Source organism: Psammomys obesus, unplaced genomic scaffold (genome assembly GCF_907164565.1).
Source record: "Psammomys obesus unplaced genomic scaffold, mPsaObe1.curated_primary_1811, whole genome shotgun sequence".
NCBI lineage: Eukaryota > Metazoa > Chordata > Mammalia > Rodentia > Muridae > Psammomys > Psammomys obesus.
Genome location: NW_026596234.1, coordinates 2,056,752 through 2,079,176, shown reverse-complemented (window position 1 = coordinate 2,079,176; position 22,425 = coordinate 2,056,752). Strand labels below are relative to the sequence as shown.

At 49.0% G+C, this 22,425-nt stretch overlaps 1 protein-coding gene across 1 annotated transcript in view; it reads left to right on the top strand.

Annotated features, from left to right (window-relative positions):
- Cdh4 (cadherin 4) overlaps nt 1-22,425 on the top strand; it is a 447,733-nt gene that overhangs the window by 310,736 nt on the left and 114,572 nt on the right. The window contains exon 3 of the mRNA XM_055596255.1: nt 13,216-13,442. Within this exon, the coding sequence (XP_055452230.1) occupies nt 13,216-13,442 (227 nt within the window). The remainder of the gene's footprint in view (nt 1-13,215; nt 13,443-22,425) is intronic.

Below are 22,425 nucleotides of genomic sequence, written 5' to 3'. Positions count from 1 at the left end.
CAGGCAGCCAGGTGTCAGGCTGCCCTCATCACACAGCCTTTCCCAGGATACAGGCAAAGTCAGTGTGATGGGCCCCACCAGAAGAAGCCTGGGAGTACTGGACAAGGGGCTGCCCCTCTGGCTTCCTTCCTGAAGAAGAGGTGATTTCTGGGCGTTTCTGTTCTGCTGGGACTGTTGAGAGGAAGACTAGAAAGTGGGCAAGAAAGCACCCTACTTTCCTGAAATGCAGGAAAGGTGCAGCTTCTGCTGCTGCGGGCTTCCTCACAGAGTTCAGACAACTGCTTCTCACAGCCTCTGAATGAGGAGCTGACCCCAGAGCCCTACAGTAGTTCTCAGCCACTGAAGCAGAGGAATGAGAAGCTGACCTGGAGAGGGCAAGCTGCCCTGGCTGTCACGCCAGCACCATCCAGGGTCTGGAGGTCATTCCTGCCAACAGGAGCTGATTTGTGTGTTTGGAGGACATTTAGCCTTCAGGGGTTCTTCATGGTAAAGCGTTTGTGCCCGGTGCCAGCACCATAGGCTCAGCCCCTAGGCACAGGCAGAAACTGATTAGTGATGTTGGCCAGGGAGATGAGCTGAGCTATGTATGGCTCTGCAATCATGCCTTCTGTCTTATTTTCTGTACATTGCAGCTTGCTTCTCTCTCCCAAGTGATTATAAGATCTGCAGGAAGCTCACTTTCCTCCTTGACCCACTCAAATCCGCAAGTTTCCAAATTATAGGTACTGTGCTGAGTGTTCCCCCTGGGTTCAATTGTCACAAACACTTCTGTGAGTAGAGAAGGTGACATTGGCATGCAGTCCCTCTCACCGCAGTGAGTGAGGCAAATCGGACTCTGCCAGCTATAGGCTCCTGCCTGGTAGCTTTTGGGTGTTGTGCTAGATCCGACATGATCAGAGAAGGTCAGCAAGTTCTACAAGGGCACACCGCTTGGTCCACTAGCTCCAAGCCCTAGACTCTTGCAGAGTTGCATGAATATTCCTTGAAGCACACAGGAGGTGTACCCAGAGGTGGAGCCTAACAAAAGAATGGCTGGCATGGACTGTTTTCTCTCCAGCAAGTCTTTCTAGCCAGAAGGATCTAAGCCAAAGGTCACCTTCCTCTGAAAGAGCATGTTCCTTCAATAAAAGCCTGGACCCTTCTTCATTGTTCCCTAACATGCTCTTGGCAAGAGCTTCAGAGTCACTAGAAGCAAATGGATGAGCAGGGATGATGGACTGAGCAGGTGGGTAGGGCCAAGTGGCAGACAGTCTGAGCAGCCTCCTCCAGAAGAAACCACTGGAGGGGGGAAAAATCTCTCCAGGTCCCCCGACCTTTCTGCGAGTTTTAATTTGCACCCAGGAGCTAAACATCCAGGAAGTCTTAGGCATTTGGCTGCTGTCTTTTGAGATCCTGTCTTGAAATCATCCTGGATAATCACCGTGCAGAAGCTCTTCATTTACATAACAGACATCACACAATGGCTCCCTACAGGCAGCGGTTGTCAGGTAGCTATCTGCTGTTTTTCTCTGGACAGGGAGGGGGTGGTCTTTGAGGACTCTTGGGGATCAGGTCAAAGATTACATGAGAAGTGTTTGCGTGTTTCCATTTCTTCCAAGCTGACTTCATTAGCAGCTTTAACCCGACCCAAAACTCAGCCCCTATCACATCTCAAATGCCGGGTCCTAAGGGAGTGTTAGGTGGATGCTGGGAGGAGGTTCAGGTTACATGTGGACCTGTTTTTTTCTGAAGAACTCCCTGTGGTGTTCCTGGTGGCCTCTGGTCTCTGTGGAACTGGTCCCTCTGCCTCGGGTAGGCTTAACTGGTGGGGTCATAACCTACCCTTCCTTGGATTCCTATGTAAGCATAGTGCTATCAAGAGCATTTCCTGGACCCTAGAATCAGTCAGACATTCCTGGGGCCTTCCCAGAAGCTGATGCTGTGGGGTCCCTAACAAATCCACCATCCAGCAGCCCAGGCTCCCTCTACACTGTTGCCTCCTTAGAGTGTCTGCTCTTGGCTCATGGTAGGATCTACCTTGGGCCATTAGGGACCAAGCAACACAGACACCATCTATGCCAAAGGTTTCATTCCTTGGTTTTCAGGTGCCCACAGGTCTGCTTATCTTAAGGGGCGTCCATGTACCCTGAAATTATACATTGTGTGTGTACCAGAGTGAAAAGGTTTCCTGTGGCGATCCCAGCACGGGCTGCCAGGAGAGTCAGAGATGGGGAAGCCATGTTTTCATTTGCTGGGCCTCTTCTTATTGACTCTAGGAAAATGGCTGGTAGCCAGTGTGGGCACCTTGACAGCAGAGCCCAGATGGTAAAGTTCAGGCTCATATTTGGATTCAACCCTGAAGCTAGCAGAGAGCCAGGCTAACGGCTACCACTGCCTCAGCCCTAGAGAACTCAGACCATCCCCTCACCCTACCCCCATCCCACCTAGACCTCCACCTCCGCCAACCTCTGGGTGTACCACTGCCGAGTTTCCACATAGACCTAGAATCCCCTTCTTCCTTGTGCACTTCTAGAAGCTACTCTTCCCACATCTGTAGGTAACGTGACACACACAACGTGCCCCTACCCAGAGTTGCAGATATGTGCCCTCACGTCTAAGATGGCAAGAAGTTGGGGTGGTGGTGGCTCCAGGCCTTATTGGGGCTTCAATCCTTTTTCTTCCCAAACAACGTTAGCATTTCAGTAAGAGTTTAGGGAGGACTGTGCCTCCTGCAGCCTTAAGCATGGTGCCAGAGCAGGAAGAAAAGACAGAACAAGAGACAGCGCCCTGAATGGAGAAAAGCAAGAGTGGGCAGAGTGGGGCATGGAACCCGTAATCCACCCTCCACACACAGAAAGGGGGAGGGGTGCTCCAGGCAAGAAAGAGTCATCTCTCTACCTGGGCCCTAATTACAAATGATTTCATTAGCCCCATCCTGATGTGCAAGACACTAATGAGAGAGAGGTTGGCAGCTCTAAAAATAGCCCGCTCGTCTTGTTCCTTGTTTTAAAGGCACAGCCCCAGTGGGGCCGCTGGGCTCTGGCTGTCAACTCCAGCATGTTTCTCACCATTCCAAGTGTGTGATCAGAGCTTGTAGAGGAGACAGCAGCCCTGCCCCTGGGGGTTGAGACAAGAGGCCCACAGCAGGGACAATGGATGAGAGAATGTGGTCCACACCTTCTGCTCCCACAGCACCACACGTGGAGGCTGCTGCCTGCTGATGGTGTCCTGCATGAGGCTGACATGGTAACAGAGGTGCAGGCCATGGCCCGGGGCAGGACCTGTAAGCTGCCTGAGGTGTTCCTCATAGGAGCCTCCTGCCTAGGCGATGCATCCTGGGGCAGAGGCTGTGTTTCACAGTTGTGGAAGTTACACTCACCTGTAACTTAGGGTGGGGCTGGAAAGATGGCTCAGTTGGTGAAGTTCAACTGAGGACCTGAGGTCCATCCCCAGAAACCACAGTAAGAAAATGTGAAGCTGGGCGTGGTTTGTAAGCCCAGTGCTGGGGAGGCAGAGGCAGCCTAGGCTGCTTGGTGAGTTCTAGGCCAATGAGAAACTCTGCCTCAAATGAAAGGGTACTGAGTGGGGTCTGGGGAACAATACCTAAGATGTTCTCTGGCCTAGGTGTGCATGCACACACAAGAACACATATGCACAAACACACAGGTGTATCTACATATGCACAAACATACAGACATACATACATGTGCAGTGGTACTGGTGCAGGCTCATGTGGAGCTCATGAATAAGAAAGGTGTGCCAGCATGCTATGCCCTGAGAGATGTCTCCTGGCATCTACCTCAGAGTCCCCTGCCTAGACGACGCATCCCTGAAGCACAGGCTGCATTTTAGATTTGGGCGGTGCCTATGTGAAAGGGGACGGTGGTAAACCTCTCTGCCCCATGTCTACTGTGGAAATGATTGGGGTTCCTGATACTGTGAGCCACCCCGGTCTGGCACATAGTTCCGAACGATTGTACCAGAGCTACTGATGTCAATGTCATCGTCACCTCTGTCAGTCATCAGGACCACCCCTGTCAGTTATCAGCATCTCTGTCAGTCATCATCATCACTGCTGTCAGTTAGCCATCAGCAGCACCACCTGTCTGTCATCATCGTTAGCCTGACCACGGACAGTCATCAGACCACTCTGGTCAGTATTCAGCAACAGCTCTGTCAGTCATCACCCACTCTATGCATCAACATCACCATCATTCTTGTCAGTCATTACCAGCTCCATCTGTCATCATTATCATCATCATCATCATCACTTCTGCCAGTCCTCATCATCATTACCCCTGTCAGTTATCATCAGTTCTGACAGTCATCATCATCATCATCATCATCATCATCATCATCATCATCATCACCCTGTCACTCAACATCATCACCACCGTCCCTGCATTGTCATTATCCATCACAAGGGCTAAGAAGGGGCGTGTTAGTTCACACTTACCCAGATTAGAAATGGTACACATTCCCAGCAGAACCCAAGACCCACCATAGGAAGGTTCAGAGCCACAGGACCATGAAACAGAGAACACTCTCTCTAGAGCGTGAGCACCACCTGCTCCAGGAGATCCCTAGACCCCATGCAGCACCCTCTCCCCCAAGCACCATTGTCAAGAGAACCAGGAGGGTGTGTACCCAAAAGGTACCAGTCTCACCAGAGCTTAGCAGAGTTGCCCACAAACCCAGCTGTGACCTTGCAAGACTTCGAAAGTATGCAACCACGCCCTGTTTTGGTGGGCTGGAGGCAAGATCATGAACAGAGACCTGTCTATTTTCCTTACAAAGCTCCTTCTGGAAGACTATAGAGCAAAACAGGAAGGTGGGAAGCAAGACAAGACTGAGTCACAGTAAGTGCAGACGGTGTGGACTTAAATCACCTGAGGAGATATCATGGCTCTGGAGTCAGGAGAGGAAGGACAGCCAGGCACCCTGGGAGAGCACTGGCCTTGATATTGGCTGATATGGGCACCCTGAGGCACCAACTAACAATCTGACACTCATTTCCTCTTCCCAAATGAGGAGTATGCCTATTCCCATTCAAGCTTGAACCTCTAAGTGGCAGCAGGACACGGAGTAGAATGGGTCAATACTGAATAAATGGGTGAGTGAATGGGTGGATAGCTGAGAGAATTTCCAGGAAATGATAGTTGTATCCAGTGAGCCCGTGCAATGTTACTTCCAAGGAGGAAAAAAATGAAAAAAGAAAATTCCTTGAAGAATCCTGAAATCCCTCCCATTTCCCCAGAGTTCAAGGGACTCCACAGTCTTGAATGAGAGTAGTGGTGACAGCCAGGCTGCTTCTCCAGAGTCCTCAGGAATGCCATCTCCCAAGTTGATGTTCACGAGGATGGCTCCATACTGCCCAGAGCCCTCCCACCTGCTGAGGTTCAGGCAACCCTTTAGCCAGTACCAGAAGAGCATCCATGTCTAGCCCGTAGTTTTGCACCAGCACGGGAGAGAAGCATGCTGCTCTTCTGGGTGCAGGGAGAAGCAGGGTAGAGGAGGCTGTGTGTTCCCTGTCCTGAAGGCCCTCAGTGCACCCATGTGTCTGTGGCTAGATTAGAGAATTCATTAGGGATTTCTTCAATTAAGAGCCGCTGTGTTCCACAGTGAGATTGGTGAGATTTATTAAGGAGATGCTCATAGCTCAGTTTCTCTTACCACTTGGAAAAACCATTTTGAAATGACTTTTTGGGGGGGCAGAAACGGGAGGGATTTCAGGATTCTTCAGAGAATGTTTTTTGTTTGTTTGTTTGTTTGTTTGTTTGTTTTCTCCCTTGAAAGTAACATTGCAAGGGCTAACTGATCTATCCCTCCAAGAATGGCTACCTCCTGCTCCCACCTCTGCATTGCCCAGCACAGCAGCACAGTTCACTTACACAAAAGGCCACTATTGATACATAAAGCCAGAGTCCCTCCCCTACAGACAAAAGTCTGTCTCCTGTCTGAAGCAACCTCCCTCCTACCCAGACTCAGGACAGTTCTAGACAAAGCTCAAGCACCTCAAGTTGCTGTGGATGGCTCAGATCCTGACCTTGGCTAAGCTGCTTCCCACCTCTGACTTCTGTTCTTACCCAGTGCCATGACTATTAAATAAAGAATCATTTGGAGAGCCTAGTGGTACCACACTGGGGTATGAAAACCACACATGGTCCACTTTGGGTGGCTTTTTGTAGACAGATAGAGCACCCTGGGATTTCCCAATAGTGAGAAATGTAAAGTCATCATGATGTGAGGTTACTGTAACACTGACCGAGTCCATTCCACATAAGTCCACAGCGGGCAGCTCAACCATCGTGCAGGAAAGAGGCCTCGTGCTGGCCTCTGATGCGGGCTTTCTCACACTCATAAAGCCCCACTGGTCCAGTGAGCAGGAAATGTCTGTCTTTAGTACTCCTGACTGTGCCTAGCCAATCAAGTGCGTGGAATGACAGCAGGAAGTGTACCCCTGCTGCCCTGCCCAGCCGCTCTGTTATTCAAGTCTTCCGCCATGTTCACTTCGATTGCTAGCCCAGCTTGACACACTGGTATTAAGCAATTGGCTGGGGCCACATTCTTAGAAACAGCTGTGTGAGGCGTGTCCACATCACACCGTTGCTCAGAATTCCCTGGACCTTCTCCTGTCCGCTTGCCCATCCTCTCTCCTCCCAAGCCCTGACAAGCCTCATTTCCCACTGACCCACACAGCACCTTCTCTGGAGAAGTGGGCTTGCCTAGTGCACTGTTTTATCAGCTTCCGCTCGGTTTTCTGCTTCCACGATCCACCAAGAACCACAGTAAAAAATGACGGAAGGTGGAGTCTGTGCCCTCATCCCCTGTCCTTTCTCAAGCACCTGCCTAAGCAGCTGCTGCCAGCCCTGAGCCCATGGATGGTGGGAAGCCTGTGTCCTCCCTGCAAATGTTCTTGCCCTGCATCATCTCTCAGGTCTCTGCTCTAACATACCCTGTGAGGGGGCCTGAGAGCCACACAGCCTCCTCCCACCCTCCAGGACTGGTTCCCAGCAAAGCTCAGCTAGTAATCCCAGCCTTCCAGAGGGACTGTGAGCTTCCCGGGAGGAGACTCAGGTGACCCAGGTCACAGGTTCAAGCACAGCCAGGACTTAAACTCCAACGTTGTCTTCCCACATTGCCCTCACTGTGTTGAAAGTGTGTTCTGAAGATCTCCATCTACACTGCTTTTAGGACTGTGAGCTGATGCTGGGGAAAAATACAGAAAAGAGTTTGTCCCAGAAGAAACAGGGTGAGAAATAGAAAGCTGGCTCAGCAGCTAAGAGTAATTACTGCTCTTGCAAAGGACCTAAGTTCAGCACCCATGAATAGTGTACAACCTCCTGTAACTCCAGCTCCATGGGATCCAACATCATCTTTTGGTCTCCATCAGTACCTTTGCTCATGTGCACATATCCACACAGAGACACAGAGACATAATTACAAGTAAAATAAACTTAAAAAAAAAAAGAGTGATCCATGGGGACCAGTGAGCCTGAACCCAGGAGGAGCAGGCTAGCTCAGCTGCATCAGCATAGGAAATGGTCTACAGAGTAACACGGGGGACTTTTGCTGTTCAGGCAAGAGCAGGCAAAGGAGGCAGGGACATCTGACATTGCTCACTCAGCCTGTATAACCTCTGACGGGCAGGCCACTCCCCCATCCTCACAGAGGGAGCTGGTCCCAGCAGCACCGAGCATCTAAGCAGCAGGGAACCATGTGACTGCCCAGGGACTCAGAAGCCCAAAGTCAGGAGCCCTGTCCATCCTCCTCTGTCATCATCACAGGCACTGCCTTGGCTCAAGATGTCCCTTGGTGAGGTCAGCACACCAAACTACACTTTCTAGAAACAATTCCGTGTTTCATCAGCCTATGGCTGATTCCCACCCGGGGAATCTGCTAAGGAATATAAAAACAAAATAAATAAAGCCAGCCTCCAGCCCTGGTCCAGGCCTGCCAGCAGTGGTCCACCAGGCTCCAGGGGCGCCAAACTGGCATGGGCAGAACAGCAAGCAGGCAGACAGCACCCAAGATGGTAGGCATGGCTTCCTGCAGCATCTGGCAAACAGCCCCGCCAGACTCTTCCGGCTGATTGGTAAAAAACTGAGAGGATCAGTGCCTGTTGACTTGGCCCCTTATGATGGAGTTGCCACACACTGTCATGGGCAAGGGGGGCAGATGGCTCCTGAGGGGTCTGCGGTGTACCTGTATGTGGCTAAAGCATGTACAGAAGAAAACATCTGGATGAACTTGGCAGAAAGTAATCCTTCATGCAAATTAGCCACCATCTTCAACAGCTCTGTCGTGTTCGCTTGCAAGAGCTCATCATGAGGGGAGTCTGTTGACTGTTGACTTTCCCAATGAAAAGGAGGGTCAGGGAGGTCATGGGGCCCTCACCTGAGATTCCGGCAGATGCCTCCTGAACCTCCCATTTCATCTGTGTGCCTTCTGTCCTAGTTGTACATGGCCTGGGGATCAGGCAACGTTAGAGTGCATAGGCTGGGGCGGCTCCGCTGGAGGAGGGGGGAGTCTCCACCTATGCTGGGTGAGGTTTTCCTAGTGTGGCTCCTTTGGGGACAATCACAATCCTACAGAAAAAAAAAATCACCCATGTTCTGTAAGCAAGCCCAACTCATTAGTTCCCCGGGTGCATTTTGTGGAATCTTACTGTAGTGTGTCACTGGGACCTCATACGGAGAGGGTAGATCCATCTCCCCAGGGGAGGAATTCTCGAAACAGACCCCTGCAGGGGTTCTAGGAGCCTGTGTGCAGCTCTAGTGACACGCCACCCATTTCCAGCCTAGGTTTGGTGGGAGTGAGAAGCAATCTCTACTCAGACAAGAGCCTCAGCTCTACCCCACCAGACCCCATAACAAAACCTAGCAGTACCAAGTCACATGTCCCAAATCCCCTGCTGCCCTGCTCTGAGGAGGCTCTGTGGCTTCTGCCGTGATATTCCAGGGCATCATGGTGCCCAGTGCCCTCAGGAACCCCAATGCATGCTCCTCTCTGCATGGACTCTCATGTGGGAGCCAAGGATGCGTGCTGCAGCAAACTGCAAGGCAGAGACTGCTAGCGGGTGCCTGGCTGTGATGCTTAGCAGTTCCTCATCTAATGATGGATGCTCTGGCCCCGCATCACAGCAGGTACAAGACGAAGATGCAGGTGGAAGAGAGCAGGGTCCATATGGCGGGACTGGGTGGGAGCACCAGTGCATGACCCTGCCAGGCTAACTGCTCATGTCACACTAAGGAAGAGCTTGTTTCTAGTGGGTTCTTTATCAGCAACCATACGTCCACAAGGTCATACCTAAACCAGGGCTGTCTCAGGGCCTTTGCACTGCTGTCCTACCTCAGGACATTTCCTCTAAGACTGAGGAAGGACAGACACTTCCTCTGCATTGGCCCCTCTTATCTCCCGTGTTGTCCTGGCCACTGGAGTTTTATTTATATGTTAGCTTATCCATTTATTGTCCTCTGCACACCAAGGCCCACTTGAGCAAACTCTGAGCCTTCCTGTCCACACCTAGAGCCCTGGCTGGATGGTAGGGAGGCCCTGGGCAATTGTGGGAAAGAGGAGGGGGGAGATGGAGTAAGAATGGTGGTTCTGTGAGCTGAACAGCAGGCAGAAAGCTGTCTGTTCCTCTACAAGGATCCAGCTGCAAGCTCACGTCTGGCTCGTTTGATCTTTCTCAACTCACCTAACAAGGGGAATAATAAAATGACGTGTTCGCAGATGCAGCACAATTCTGCCACGCTCTGTCTTGGTGAGATGCTGTCTGCTGCCTCCATGAATGTCAGGCCACCTCTGCTGAGGAGGAGCCCCACCAAATGTGTGCCACCTCAGCTCCATCCACAGAGCCAGCATCTAAAAGTGAAAAAAAAAAAAAAGAAAAAAAAGGCGAAAGGTTAAAAGCCAGCCTCCTGCTGAAAGCTGAGCTTCTTTCTGTAGTGCAAGGTGACCAGGATGTGGGGTGCATGGAACGCATCTCTGAGCATGGCTACACCTGTGCTACTGGGCCAGGGGCGGGGGGAGGACAGGAGAATTGTAGGGGCACATTTTGAACGGAGGGATCTGAAGCCTTCTGGAGAAACAAAAGAAATGCTGGGCTGCTGAGACCCACTGTGACGGCTGTGTGCTCATGTTCAGGGAGTACGGGACTCCCTGTTTTCAGAACTGGTGATGAAGGGAGGGCCACTCCCACACAGGGGACTCTGAGAGGAGTCTGAGAGGTGAGATTTGACCCCTGGTGTCAGGAGCGGTCCAAGGGCATCAGCTTGCTGCACCAATTACTGTTTGAGCTATATAAAGATAGATACTCTAAGTGCCCTGACACCAGGTACAGTGCTCGAGATGTTGCTGTAATGCCAATGCTCAGGAAGCAAGAATATCTCTGTGGGTGTGAAGCCAGACTTGGGCTAAGGAGTGAGACCCTATCTCAAAAAATAAAATAATACCCAATATGGAAAGAGAAGGGATGCATTTGTGATGGTTTGGCTCTAGAGCAAGCGGTTTGGGGCTTTACTGATAAGTGAATCCTGCTAACAGGTCCTTTGTTTCAAGGGGATTCACCTCTGCTTCTAGCCCTGATCACTCTGGGTGTGACCTTGGCCTCTATAGTCTGGTTTTCCCACACAGGCTCGCACACAGCACACGGGACTCCTGCTGGAGTCCTCTACAGATGCCCAAAGGGACTTTAGCCTGACATGGAGCTTTCATTGTCACCCCCCTGATTCCGGAGAGCTCCCTGTCACCACCACGGGGAGGGTGTAAGAGATCAGTCCCCAGTGCTGCCAGGTGCCACTGGCTTTTCTAGGAAATGACCTTTAGAACACAGAGGCTTATCTGAGTGTTTTGTGCTGATCTCTCCACGACCACTGTCATCTTTATCTCTGTTGGTAGCAGTTTCGGGTCAACAATGACAGGCCCACTGGATCAGTTGCTGATTTTAATTTGATTGTGACTGGGGCCAAGAGTTTGCTCATTTCTTTTCACTTTGAAAAACAAAACAAAAGTTTTTTCTTTGATGGAAAAGTAAACAGTGCCAGGAAGCCACAACCCAACCCCTGTCCTCCAGAGAAACTTCCAGGGATCTTCCATCTAGTCCTTGTCCTCTGGAGAGAAAAAATTTGGTTGGGAGACACAGATAGGTTAAGCAGAAAGTCATGAAGCAAAGCAAAACCAACCCCTTCCAGAGAGACTGGGGGTGAGCTGCCCCAAAGTGTGGCACAGTCCAGTGGGCTCTGCCTTGTGGCCTTAACACATTTCTTCATTATTTACTTACTCGTTTGTGTGGGGGAGGGGACAGCACAAGCTGCAGTGTGCATGTAGAAGACAAGTATGGGGGTCAGTTCCCTTCTTCCAACATATGGATCCCAGGGATCAAACTCAGGTCATATGGCTTCATGGCCCATGCCTTTATCCATGAGCCACTTCTGCAACCAGCCCTGCCTTGTGATTTTTAAGACGCTTCATGTATTCTTATGAGTTGGGCAGCAGGCTCATGGAGTAAGGGTCATTCTTGCGTCTCCCGATCATGGTGGACTACACCTCCCTTATGGAGTGTTGTTGGAACTCACTCTGCAAACCAGGCAGGCCTCAAACTCAGAGATCTGCCTGTCTCTGCTTCTCTGAGTGCCAGGATTAAAGGTGTGTGCCACTATGCCAGGCTTGAAAGTGTTTTTAAATATAATGAAACCAGTCATTTCTACTCTGTCAGGGGGCAGAGTCAAACCCACAATAATACAAGTAATGTTGCAATGACCTCAAGTTATTTGAGGACCCAGACCCTTTGATGGTGTAAAGTGTGGGAGAATGCTTTGTTGCCTCTGATAGAGTGAAAACCTGGTTCCCACTTCAAGGGTGCTTGACCACAGAGATGCTTAGAACCCTGACCCTCAGAAGACACAGCCAGAACCTGTGCCACTCTGCCCCCTGACAGAGCAGAAATTCCTGGTCTCATTATACTTAAAAACATTCTCAAGCTAGGCATAGTGGTGCATGCCTTTAATCCCAGTACTTGAGAGACAGAGGCACGTGACTCTCTGAGTTCAAGGCCAGCCTGATCTACAAAGAAAGTTCCAGAACAGCCAAGGCTGCACAGAGAAACCCTGTCTTAATAAACCAAACAGACTGACAGACAAGCAGGACCAGGAACTGGGGAGACATCTGTAGTGAATGATTCGAGACAAGAGAACCCGAGTTATTTCTTATTTCAAGGCAGGCAACAATAAAAGGTGAACATGCAGGAAAACACTTTATCAAATGTAACTGCAAGTCGCTTTTTTTAGTTTCTAGAATAAATAGTAATTAAATCATGTAAGCTGTGACAGTGGAATTGCTTATAAAACCAATCCTCCCACCATAATTGCTTAGATACCCACATTTTTATAAATACTGGGTAACTTTATCCATTGCTTTTATCAGCAAAATGTGACACCAGCTGTTGGTGCTTCATAATTTACCGAGGCATTGGGTGACAGGCACAAAAGCATGTGTCTAAAAAAATGCACTAACATGGCCCAGATAAATATGCAGACTTGGAGATGTCTCTTTCTGTAGCGGAGTTAGAAATGGCTGCAGCACTGGCCGTCAGGAGGGGCTGACAGTTTCGTTGCCTAATTAATGTTTGGAAGCAAAATGATGCAAAACACCGTAGTTGCGCTATCTGCTACCTCTGCGACTAACCAAGGAAGGTTGTGGCTAAGCAAGGCCTGTTATCCTGCCTCTGCCCCAGCAGGACACAGGTGGCTGACAAGTGTCAGGTCTTACTAAGTCACAGAAAGGCCAATCCCATTTCCGGAATGTTCCTGATGTCAGGGAAGAACCCTGACACATCAGCTTTCACTGGTTCCTCCATGGCACATAGCCGTCTTGGGCACAAAAACAGACCCAAAAGACTGGGTCATCTGCCCTGACAGGCAGAGACTGCTATGAGGCTAGAAGTGGGAATGTGGGGGTCAGAGGGTGGAGACTCCTGCTCCCACTGAGCCACACAGGTTCTGCATGGTGCAGAAACTGTGACAGGAGTGAAGGGTTCTGCCTGGGTTTGGAGGGTGGGTGCCTGAACATCCTTCTGTCCTTTTTTTCTGGCCTCCAGTTACTTCTTCTGGAAGACAGAGGAGACCCCCGTGAGGTCCTTACTGTCTTAGGGCTACTTGGGGATCCAGACGTTGTACCAGATATGTTGCAGCTTCTGTCTGCTGGTCACCCTGACCATCTTTTCTCCTCTTACAGTCAAATTCAGCAGCTGCTTGGGCACCAAAGGGACACAGTATGAGACCAACAGCTTGGACTTCAAAGTCGGGGCGGATGGGACAGTCTTTGCCACTCGGGAGCTGAAGATCCCCTCAGAGCAGGTGGCCTTTACCGTGACTGCACGGGAACGACAGACTGCTGAGCAATGGGATGCCATGGTGCGACTGCTGGTAGCCCAGACTTCATCCCCACACTTTGGACACAAGGTAAGAGGACGCAGGTCCAGAGCTAAGGTGTCCCTTGCTCTGTCGGGGAGCCGGGAGGATTCCAGGCAGAGCCTTTTCCTGGCTCATGGAAGGTGCGAGTTGACATCTCTTTGGCTTTGCCCATCAAAGGCATATCATCACTCCCAGCCTCTGCATTATTCTGAGGTAGACTCACCCCCATGGGTAGGATATCTGAGCAGGCCAGTCCACCAAACCGCCACCATTATGCCCTTCGTCGTATTCATGCTTCTACCTTGAGCTATAAACCACAAGTTCTGTACGTGGCCTGGACTCTCAGGGCGTCCTGCCTGCTATAGTCACTCACTTTGAAGGCCAGGAAGATTGGCAAACAAAGCAGGTCCCCGAGGCTGGGGAAACCAGGGCAAGAATAATTCAGAGTTACGAGAGATATCGGGGAAGGGGACAACAGACAGGAAGAAACTGAGATGGGAATGGTAGGGAGAGAGGTGGGGAAAGGGAGAAAAAGAAGAGGGGAGAGCAGGGACAGATGGATAAATGAGGGGAGGGAGAGAGTGATGATGAATGAGGAGGGGCTCCTGCACTCTCCGGTAATCTGACCAGACTCCTGGCAGCCTCCATGACACCCCACATGCTCTCAGTTCCATTCTTGTTTGTGCTGGGAACCCTGGGTGGCTGCATTAGCCTCAAGGCATCAGGACTGGAGCCAGCAGAGAGCTTGCAGCCTGGGTGCCTGCAGTAGAGAGACCCTGAGAAAACCAGCATGATTGGAGAGGGAAGCATGCCAGGTCCCTCAGACTGTGTGTGGTTCCATAGTCACGGTCTTAGGCGGCTGCATGGGGGCTCCCCAGGAAATGCCCAGAGGACCCGAAGTTAGCTGTGCAAAGTTAAACGCATCCTTTGGTATGAGCTTGCCCAGAACCTTCCACAACTGAGTCTGCCTGTGAAAGCCTCTTTGTGGGAGAAAATCTGCAAATTTCCAAAAATACATCTGACCATGGAACCCTTCACGGATCAGCTTGTGGGACAGGTGTACCAAGGAACTCACTCTGGGGAAGCAGGAATTGGGTTTTAGTCTTGTTTCCAAATAGGAGCAGAACCTTGGAAGGACGGTCTTTCCCACTGAGTGTAAAGGAGATCACCAGCAGCAAAATTACAGTTATGAAGTAGCAACAAAAAAATTTTATGGTTGGAGGTCACCAAAGCATGAGAAACTGTGTTAAAGGGTCACAGCATACAGGAAGATTGAGAACCGTGTGGAATTTTATGGATCCAATTTTAATTTAAGCTGATGTTTGCAGCCAGAGGGTTTCTGACTTTTTCAGATTTTAGAATATTTGCTGGAGTCTACAGTGAGGCATCTTGGGGACATCACCCAAGGCTAAACACAGGATTCATCTGTTTCATCTACACTTTGTACACATAGCCTGCAGCTGTGCCAGTGTGTGTGTGTGTGTGTGTGTGTGTGTACTGTGACCTAGCACACAAGGTCAGGTGTGGAATTTTCCATTTTAGGTGGATGGTGCTCAAAACATTTCAGATGTTGAGTTTTCTGATAAGAGATGTTCAGCTTCTGTTATGTTTTGATGATAAGATAAGGGGCTCGAGAGATGGTTCCACGGTTAAAAGCACTTAATGTTCTTCCAGCGGACCGAAGTTCAGTTCCCCACACACATACAGTGGCTCACAGCTCCTTTCAGCTCTAGTTCCAGGGGATCCAACACCTCTTCTGGCCTTTGCAGGCACCACACACAATCATACACGTATGTATTTGCAGGAAAAACACTCATACACCTATAAAACTGAATATTTAAATATTTTAAAAATAAAGCCTTCCTTTAAAAAAAAAATACTTATTCTAAAGTCTTTGAGAAATCCCTGAGAGTCATAAGACTGTGTGTGTATGTCTATGTGTTCAAAGATAATAAATTCAAGAAAGGAGAAAGGAAAACACAGAACAGATGGGCTAATATATTTCTCTTGCAGTAAGATGGTATGCTTACAAATACATCAGTAATTATAAAAATGAAGACATGTTAACATACAAATAAAGGAAAACATGTTGACACATTGAATAAGTAAAAACCCTGCTAGGTACAGCTTGCTAAATACACATCTTGAAGGCCTAAGAATGGAGACAGGTTGAAAGTAAAATCCTAGGGGGAAAAAAACCAAAAAACTGTGTAAATAACAACCAGAAGAAAGCTGGAGGCAGCTCTGTTGACATCAGACAAACAGACCAAGATAAAGCATCATGCAAAGGGGGCACTTCACAGAGATGAGAAGATATGCGAGCCCTGAATTGGTGTGCACGTATGTGACTTCAAGCTGTTCACAGCAAAGTTGATAGAATTAAAGGGAGAAGCAGCAAGCAAGTGTGCATCCACTGCAAACGTTAACATTTGTCCATCTGTGAATAATGGACAAAGTGCAGCGAGGAAACGTAAGGGAGCCAAACAGTCAGGAAGCTCAACGTTGTGCAGAGAAGTTTGAAACCCAGAACCCACGGCTGCTCAGGTGGGTTCTTCTATGGGTGTGACCTCTAACCACAGAAAGACAAGCTCCAAGTTTTAACCCCAAAAAAGCCACACTAGAGTTGCAAGATTTAAAGTCCAAACAAGCCTGGGTTGTGGATTATTATTATTTTTTTAATGTTCGAGCAATTAAGCTAAGAATCAATAGCAAAGAACATAACTTGAAAGTCTCCATAGGTTTGTAAGTCAAGCCTTGTTATTATCCCCTGGTAGAAAAGAACTGAAATGTAAATTAGACAATATGTTGCCTGAATAATAAAACTAGTGGAGTACACCAAGTGGAATGTCTGGGCTTAATGGACAATGGGATAAAGAAATAAAACCGTCTCCAAAGTACCCAACCCTAAAAATTACCAAAAGAGTAGAAGATGAGGCTCAAGTAAAACAGAAAAAAATAGCAAAGAGAAAGGGGGAAGAGAGGGAGGACTAGGCAATCTTAAAGTTGTAAGATCTGTGACAGAAGTCAGCTCTTAAATGGCAAAGTTGATCATTCTAGGTAAGAAAAAAGACAGAAGCAGCAGATAACCGATTCTAAGATGAAAAGATGGCTCTGACCAATCAATCATATGAACGCTAAGAAATTATGTGAGGGAGTGTGTGATGTGTTTCATACCAAAAGCATTGAGAATCTACAAACATAAACTTTACCAAAACTAACTTGAGAAAAAACTCTGATCCATATTAATACTTGATCTTGGCCAAAAGGCAAAGAAACAGCCAGATTTGTTTATTACTATGGATAAAATTAAAGTCTGTATCAAGGAAACATTTCAACTCTGCAAGTAGATTCTACCTTGGCTAAGAGGAGAAATTAGAATTAATTCCACAAGAAACATGTCCCAAGAGTTAAATGGGAAGGTCAGTCCTGTAAACCATAATGGAGAATGTGTCTCAAACCAGCAAAATCAGGACTCACATCTGGAACTCACCAGGAGTCATTCCCAAAACCTGGTAGAAACTAATTTTTCCTAACAAAAGCCTTTTCCAAAACCAGCAAAACCACATTCCTAGCCAAAGACCAAAACTATTTGGAAGGTATGGTAGAAAGCATCATCATGCCTATAAATTTATAAAATCGAGATAGTAACAAACTTTTATCTAGTTATGTTTACATAGATTGATAAATCACGACTGAGCAGCATTTATCTTAAGAATATAAGATTAGTTTAATATATGCAATTCATAAAACAAAGGATTAAAAGACTGCATGATCCCCCACGTATCAGTTACTAAAAATTAACTTCTGTTCCAGATATTAGCAATAGTCAGGTTATTAGGAAAGGAAGTCACCTTACGGTGGCTCGGAAAGGGGATCTACAAACTCAACACTGGCTGTCCAATTGGCTGTTGAAGTAGAAAAAGGGAGCTCCCACCTCATGCACTGAAAGACCAAGCCAATGCAATAAGACAAGAAAAGGAAATCAGTCCCCACCATTGACAGACTCCAGCAAGAGAGCAAGTTCACTAGCTGCACAAGGGCCTAGCGAAGAAGTGGCCACCTGGAGGCAGAGAGCATGAAAAGCCCGAGGCAACTCTCATGGAAAGGGACACTAAAGTAAATTCCTCAGTGACTGTTGCCCAGAGACCCCCATATACACACATACATACACACATACACACATACATACATACGTGTGTACATACATAATATATATTTTGATACACATACGCATATATATTATACATATGATGCCAGGAATGGAAACCAGGGCCTTCTCCCATCGAACCACACCCTAGGGTGTGTTTTAAACGGTTGCATAAGTTCCTGGACAACACATTCGAGTTTCTCTCCTGACCTGCAATGTTTAAAAACTCTCCTCTGTGACCTGCAGGCAGGAGTGTGCTGTCCCTGCTTGAGACAGTGAAGAGCAATCAAGGAAGGCACTGATGTTAACCTCTGGCCTGCATACACACATGCGCACACATGACACATATACTTTACATACACTGCACACACATACACATTCAGATAAACCTACTCACACTATATCCACATATTCACACACGATGCAGAAAAACTCGGGCACATACACAACACATAAACTGATCTCAGTATACAGCACAAGCATACACTACACACAGGTATCGTACAGGGAACACGACACAAATGCACATCTAGCGCACACACATCACACACACTACACACATACACAATACAGACATAAACACACTACACGCAAACACACGCACGTGCAAGCTCACAGGCTACATACTTACAGCACATAGAAATGTACATGCACTAAATCAGACACACACGCTGTACATACACGTAACAAATGCCTACATACACATATAATGTGTATGTATAGAATACATGTGATGCCGGGAATCAAAACACTAACCATACACATTCATGCATACATATGCACCACACACACACACACACACACACACACACACACGTATTCACACACACAGAACCAAACAACACACATGCACACATGTACAGCATACACCACTGCACATTTACACACGTTAAACTACATACACACTCTATGCACACATATGCCACATGCATAGACACATACATGCGTTGCACACAGTACACAGTACACGTACATACCACATGTACGCACTCGTGTACATGACGCTTACACACAGGCACACATGCACGTGCTACAGACAAGCACACGTGCACACCCACACGTCAAGTCTTCCCGGCACGGCCTGACGAAGGGGAATTTGCGTGGTGGTGCACCCTAAGTGAGAGCCCTGTTCCAGAAGGTTCTAGAGAGGAAAATGGCCGCCTGTAAAGCAGAGACCACAGGATGTTTAAGTTCCGGGGAAGCTCTCATGGAAAAGGGACTTGGAGTGAATCCCTCAAGGGCCATTGCCCAGGGACCCCCTAATTTCTCGGTTCTGCTCTTTCATTTCTCTTCTGCCAAGGCTTCTGTATCCAACGCCTCCCCATTCATTATTTCAGCGACTCTCCGTGGCTCTGGGTAAAACCGACAGCTTTACAGTTAGATGAACCATAAAAAATTGGCAACTTCTCTCCTCCCCCCACCACCCCCAGCAGCTATTAAAGGCCGCCTTTCTGTGTGTGATGCGAGCGGTGCTCAAATCTGGAAGAACGTCCCTTTGTGCAGTCTTGCAGGAAAGCCGATAGCAATTCAATTAGAAAATGCAAATGAGGTCACATATTTCCCAGCGGAGCGCTGAGGTGCCCCTGAGGAATCAGAGCGACATGCGGCCTCACGGTAAATACCGAAGATGAAGCGTCCCTCGCTGTTGTCATCTGCCTGGCTGGTACAGTGCTTGACTGTGGCAATGGGGCCTGTGGGTATAGTTTGCCAAAAAGACACTGTTGTTTATGAAACTAATATTGGGTCTTCTAGCCCATCAGCACTTTTGAAGGATCGGATCATGAGCAGCTGTGAGCTTCCTTGGGCTCCAGCTACAAGGGATCGATGTACCCCAACCTCTAGTGCCATAAAAGGTGGTCCCGTTTGGAGATGGATTTTGCGATGGGGTTCAACCCACAAAGGTGGGTGACCCTTTAGACACAGGCACACAGGGGGAACATTGTCAGGAGATGAAAACAAAGACAGAGTGATTTGTACACTACCAAAAATCATCAGCGTGCCAGGAGTTAGACAGACAAGGAGCCAACCCCTCTCTTGGTTTAAGATCCCAGCCCTGAGTCCATGGTCCTTTGTTCTACAGACTGTTGATAATAACGCAAGGGACATGGTGCTTAATAGCCTCTACCCAACCTCTGGTCCAATACTTCATCCCCCTGGGCCCATCTCCCTTATTTATCAGGCCCATCACCCTAGCCCTTGGGTCCATGACCCTCTTTCTTCTTGGTCCATTACCCTCCCACTTTGTAGCTCGTTGCTACCTCCTCATGGTCTGTCACATACTTCCTGTCCCTTTCACCCTCCCACTGTCATGGGTACCCCACCCTACAAGTTGGGTGCATGTTGGTTAGCTTCATTCTTGTTTCTGCCTCTGGGGCTCCTATGTTGCCTGTGAGAAAATGGGAAGAAGAGGTCTTAAGAATAAGTCTCCATCATTCCCAGAGGCCATTTCCACAGAGACCTTGCAGACCTGTGGCTAAACAGCATTGTAAGAAGGAACCGTAGTCTGGGTGGGCTCCCCCCTCTGTGAATTCTGGACACCTGGTATTCTGACAACTCAGTGGGACACTTAGAGGTTCAGAGACTTTTGTTGGAAGATCTCTTGGTACCCTACAATGTCAAGGCTGCAGTGGCCCAGGGCTTTGCTCAGGAGATGTGTGTGCAAAAGGCATGGTGTGCTGCTGCCTGGAGAAGCCACCAGCAGCTCTAGGTGGTGTGTAGGTCATGAAGCTCGTATCTCAGAAGGTAGTGAAAGATGACTTCTCAAAGAGAGTGAAAATACCATAAAAAGTAAGCTGCAAGAGTCTTGGTAAGCCGTGGACAATCTGTCACTATCCTTGGGATCATCCTGAGGAGAGCAGAGATATCCATGGTCCTGTGAGTTCAGACTCCGTCATGACTCCACCATTCTGCAGGTCTGGGCTGAATGCGCTGGGACTGGGAGACACACATGGTGACTGGTTCAGTCTCTTCTGACTGCCAGCCAGTGTTGCTAGAAAGCTTAAGGGAGAGGACCATGGGAGGAACCACATCCCCCAGAACACCAGGCCCCACTTGGCGGGAGTGAGCATCCATGAGCCTCATGTGGTCCATGAAACCGCGTCATTGTATTGTGAAGGGTACGGTGATGGACTTGGTGTCCTCTGCTCTTCCCAGTCACTGCACCATGACAGCCCTCCAGCCCTGACACTGACTGTCTTACTGCTGTGTCTGTAAGTACCTCCCTGTCTGTGTAAGTCACAAACTACTGAAGTTCAAGTTTAGGTGACCATCTCAGACTTGAACAGTGTCACCACCCTTTGCTTTGTAGATACATGGGTGACAGGAGGCATGAGGACTTGTCTAGATACCACGACCAGTTGACTGCGGGGCTTATCTATAGCCAGAGACCTGTGGCCAGGCCCGGGTCACAGATGTGCTGCATTCTTCTGCCACTTGTCTTTCGTGTCACTGTCATCATGACAGTTCCTGTCATTGCCATAGGCCTCTGGGCAAGGTCACCACATCAAGAGCCTGCCCAGATGCGGCCATCCTGATCTCTGCTCAGCCCACAACACTTTCGGCCTGCCTACACAGTGAGGGCGCTAACACCCTTCCGCTCATTATGAGGAATACCGTGAGGCACAGTGACGGTGCTTGAGTCTGAACTGGGGTCCCTGCCAGGCAGAGTGACCTGAGCATCCCGCCCAATGATGGACCCCAAAGGGCTGACAGGCTGGCACTGGGGGATGCCAACAGAGGAGATGGTGGCCACTGTGTAGGCCTGTACCTCTTCTGTGTGGCCACCATCTCTCACACTCCTGCTCACCTACAGCTTTCATGAGGGCTTTTAGATCATCTTAGAGGTGTGTGCCTGTGACCTCAGAATGCTGAGAAGAACCTCCCAGAGAGAAAGGGGAGTATTCCTGCCTCAGCCTCCAGAGTAGCAAGGCCCTGTAGCAAGGCCTGTACCTTCAGGCCGGCGTCTCTTCTGGTGTGTGGAGTGAAAATAAAGCCAGGGTGTCTCCGACCATACATGCACATTTCTCTCAAACTCTGGGAGTTTATTCTGAAGGAAAATGCCACGTGTCCCTGGAAGACTATGGAAGTGGTGAGGAAGTGATCATGGCAAAAAAGATTCCCAACGACAGGCCATCGGTGACCCTAAAGCCCACAGGTGTGGGTGCAGAGCCAAGTGTTAGGACATGTGGCTCCCGGTGGTGGACATGACAGCCGGGCTGTGTGTGGCTCCCGGTGGTGGACACGACAGCCGGGCTGTGTGTGGTGCCGCTGAGATAAGGCTGCTCCTGGGCTCCTTCTATATTCTGCACTAGACCTGCAGGAGCCATGGAGGAAGGAGAGGATGGCTTTTAGTCCCGTGAACAAGTCCAGGAAGGAGAGAGGCATTTTTCCCTTAGTTTCCTGAGTGGATCTAATTAGTCTCTTACTGTGAATGTGGGTTTGTAAAGGTATTTTTATTTATTCTGAAAACAAAGGGAAATTTTGTTTATAGTGTCTCTAACTACACGTAATTTCCTTAACTTGGAGTACTTTGTTCTCATCCGGGTGATGAGAACAATGTTCTCATCATTTGGTGATTCTGGAACCACTCTGGATATTGTGGGTAGAGAGTGTGTCTGGTGCCATTGGGTAATGGCCAAGGATGCCGCCAGCATTCTGCAGCATGGCGGGACTCACAGCCCACACTGTCTGCAGTGCCCAGGGTGGCGGGACTCACAGCCCACACTGTCTGCAGTGCCCAGGGTGGCAGGACTCACAGCCCACACTGTCTGCAGTGCCCAGGGTGGCAGGACTCACAGCCCACACTGTCTGCAGCGTGGCAGGACTCACAGCCCACACTGTCTGCAGTGCCAGGGTGGCGGGACTCACAGCCCACACTGTCTGCAG